This window comes from Emiliania huxleyi (genome assembly GCF_000372725.1).
Source record: "Emiliania huxleyi CCMP1516 unplaced genomic scaffold EMIHUscaffold_64, whole genome shotgun sequence".
Classification (NCBI taxonomy): Eukaryota; Haptophyta; order Isochrysidales; family Noelaerhabdaceae; genus Emiliania; species Emiliania huxleyi.
In genome coordinates this window covers 463,832-466,001 of record NW_005197198.1, presented here as the reverse complement: position 1 = coordinate 466,001, position 2,170 = coordinate 463,832, and the positions used below count along the sequence as shown (strand labels likewise).

The window sequence follows — 2,170 nt, the reverse complement described above, 5'->3', positions numbered from 1 at the left end:
CGCGGGTCAAGGAGGGGCAGGGGGCGGGCGGGGCGGCGGGGGCGGCGGCGGCGGAGAGCGCACGGGGGGGGGGGGTCAAAACATTGCGGCGCGGGTTTAGAGGGTTGTGGAGCGGGCGGGGAGGGGGGAGGCTCTCACATACTGGACGAGCCCCTCGCCAACCGGGGGCGGGACGACCTCCCAATCCTCGCCCACCTTCTTCTCCTTCGACTTCACCCAGCCGATGGTGACCTGTCGGGGAGGTATACCTGTCGATGCGTCTTGCCCATCGGGGCGGCGCGATGAGAGGGCGGCGAGGGGCACACGCACCCGGGCGACGCTCACGCCGAAGGGGTTGACCTTGGCGCGCAGCACGCCCTTGCCGGTCTCGCGGTACACGCATCCGTCCTCGTCGGGGTCAGTCGGGGGGCCCTCATACTTTCCGACGTTGAGCGAGAGGAGGTACTTGTCGATCGCGTTCGCCAGGCCTTTGAGGCCGTCGGCGATGGGGTTCCCCCCGTCGTCTTGCTTGGTCTCAGGGTCGAGCTTCTGAGGGGGATGGAAGGAGGGCGGGGGGCGGCGAGGGTGGAGCAGGCGGAAGCGGATCTCGTGCGGATCAGGGGCCTCCACGACCGGGAGGTGGCGGTCGCGCGTTTTTGACGGCGCGCGGGGGGGAGCTGGAGGCGAGGAGCTGGGGCGCGCGAGCGGACCTTCTTGCACTCCGCCAGGTATGCCTTCGACGGCTTGGCGCAGGTGGGTTGTGCAGGCATTCCTGTGCGTGAAAGCGTCGTGCGAGACAGGGCCTTGTGCAAAGGCGATCGTGATTGGGGCGTCTTGGTTGGAGGCCGAAAATCGAGAAACGGCGGGACGTGCGAGTTGGAATTCATGCCTCCGCCAGTTTGCTGTCTGCCTGACTCAGGCGCTCAATCTGCCGATGCGTGATTGTGTGTGGGCTGCTCCAAAGGGGGCCCTGTGTGATCCGACGGGTAGGGAGTCTGTGCCCGGGCGGTGTCCGGTGTGGAGTCTCTCTCTGAACTCTGATCCCGCCTGTGATGTTGGGTCTTGGGTGTGGTGTGGCGGCTGAGAACCCAAGGAGGGGAGCTGATCCCACTCGGTAACCAACTCTCAGGGGGAGAAGGTGGGCGAGCTTCAAGCACGCTCATCTCGATCGACAACACGACAAGGCGTCGCTACGGCGGTCTGCCACTGGGGGGAGCCTCGTCGACGGGTGCGGGACCGCGGCGCAGCCAGTGTGCCGCGGCCTCCGGCTGTCTGCGGCGGGTGGCTCGCTGCTCGCTGCGAAGGCGAACAACTCGTCTCGTCACACACCAACTCGAGGGGCCAAACTATGCATGTAAATCGACCACCTCCAATAAGACTACTCTCGTGAGGCTGTGTGAAAGCACGCCCAACCTGGCGGATTTGGGCAAGTGCGTCTGTTCACAGCTCAGGAGAGTACAATAAGACTGGTCTTCACTGCAGCACGCCTCGAGCGAGTAAGTAATGAATGCGTCTGTTGGCCAATACAATACTTAATCGAGCTTCTCGCGCGCTCCTCAGCTGGCGGTCCGCAGGGCCGCCCGGGCCGGGCGAGAAGCGCAGTGAGGGAGGGCGAGACGATCGAGGCATCCCGTACCCTGCGGAATCGACCCTAAAAACCCGTCCAACATTTTGCCGTCCAGCGGGCGCGTCCAGCGTCGTAATTAAATGAACTCGGGGGCACGGGACGCGGCACAAACGGGGCACAAACGCCAGGCTACAAAGACGGGGAGGCACGTAGTGACGCAGGGGGGTCTAGGCGACGGCGGCGTCCTCCGACGCCGCGGCGAGCCTGAGCTCGGTCGCAATCTCTTCCGCCGCCGCGAGCTGCAGCGCGACTGACATGCGCTGGGCCTGCAGCGACAGCCACGACCGCGTCGACCAGCTCGCCTCGTCCTCGTGCTGCCGCTTCGAGAGCTTGTTGCGCACCTTGTCCTTCATCTAGTGGGACGAGGAGAAGGTGGCCTACTGCTGCAAAGGCACCTTCTCGGCGGCACTCTGGTGCTGCCAGAAGGGCAAGTGGTGCCCGCCGGACGACGAGTGGGTCGGTCTGCGCATGAAATATACACCGCCAGCGCCACCGCCTTCGACCGCAACGCTGGCGGCGGCGGCTCGCATGAGGGGGGATCCGAGGCCGTGGGGGCGGGCCCTG

At 65.8% G+C, this 2,170-nt stretch overlaps 1 protein-coding gene across 1 annotated transcript in view; it reads right to left on the bottom strand.

Annotated features, from left to right (window-relative positions):
- EMIHUDRAFT_452573 (hypothetical protein) overlaps positions 1 to 796 on the bottom strand; it is a gene marked incomplete at its 3' end in the record, with an annotated part of 1,356 nt that extends 560 nt beyond the window's left edge. The window contains exons 1-3 of the mRNA XM_005763304.1: positions 690 to 796; positions 310 to 528; positions 139 to 231 (exon numbers count right to left, since the gene is read on the bottom strand). Of these exons, the coding sequence (XP_005763361.1) occupies positions 139 to 231; positions 310 to 528; positions 690 to 749 (372 nt within the window). The 5' untranslated portion in view covers positions 750 to 796. The remainder of the gene's footprint in view (positions 1 to 138; positions 232 to 309; positions 529 to 689) is intronic.
- Positions 797 to 2,170: the final 1,374 nt, after the last annotated feature.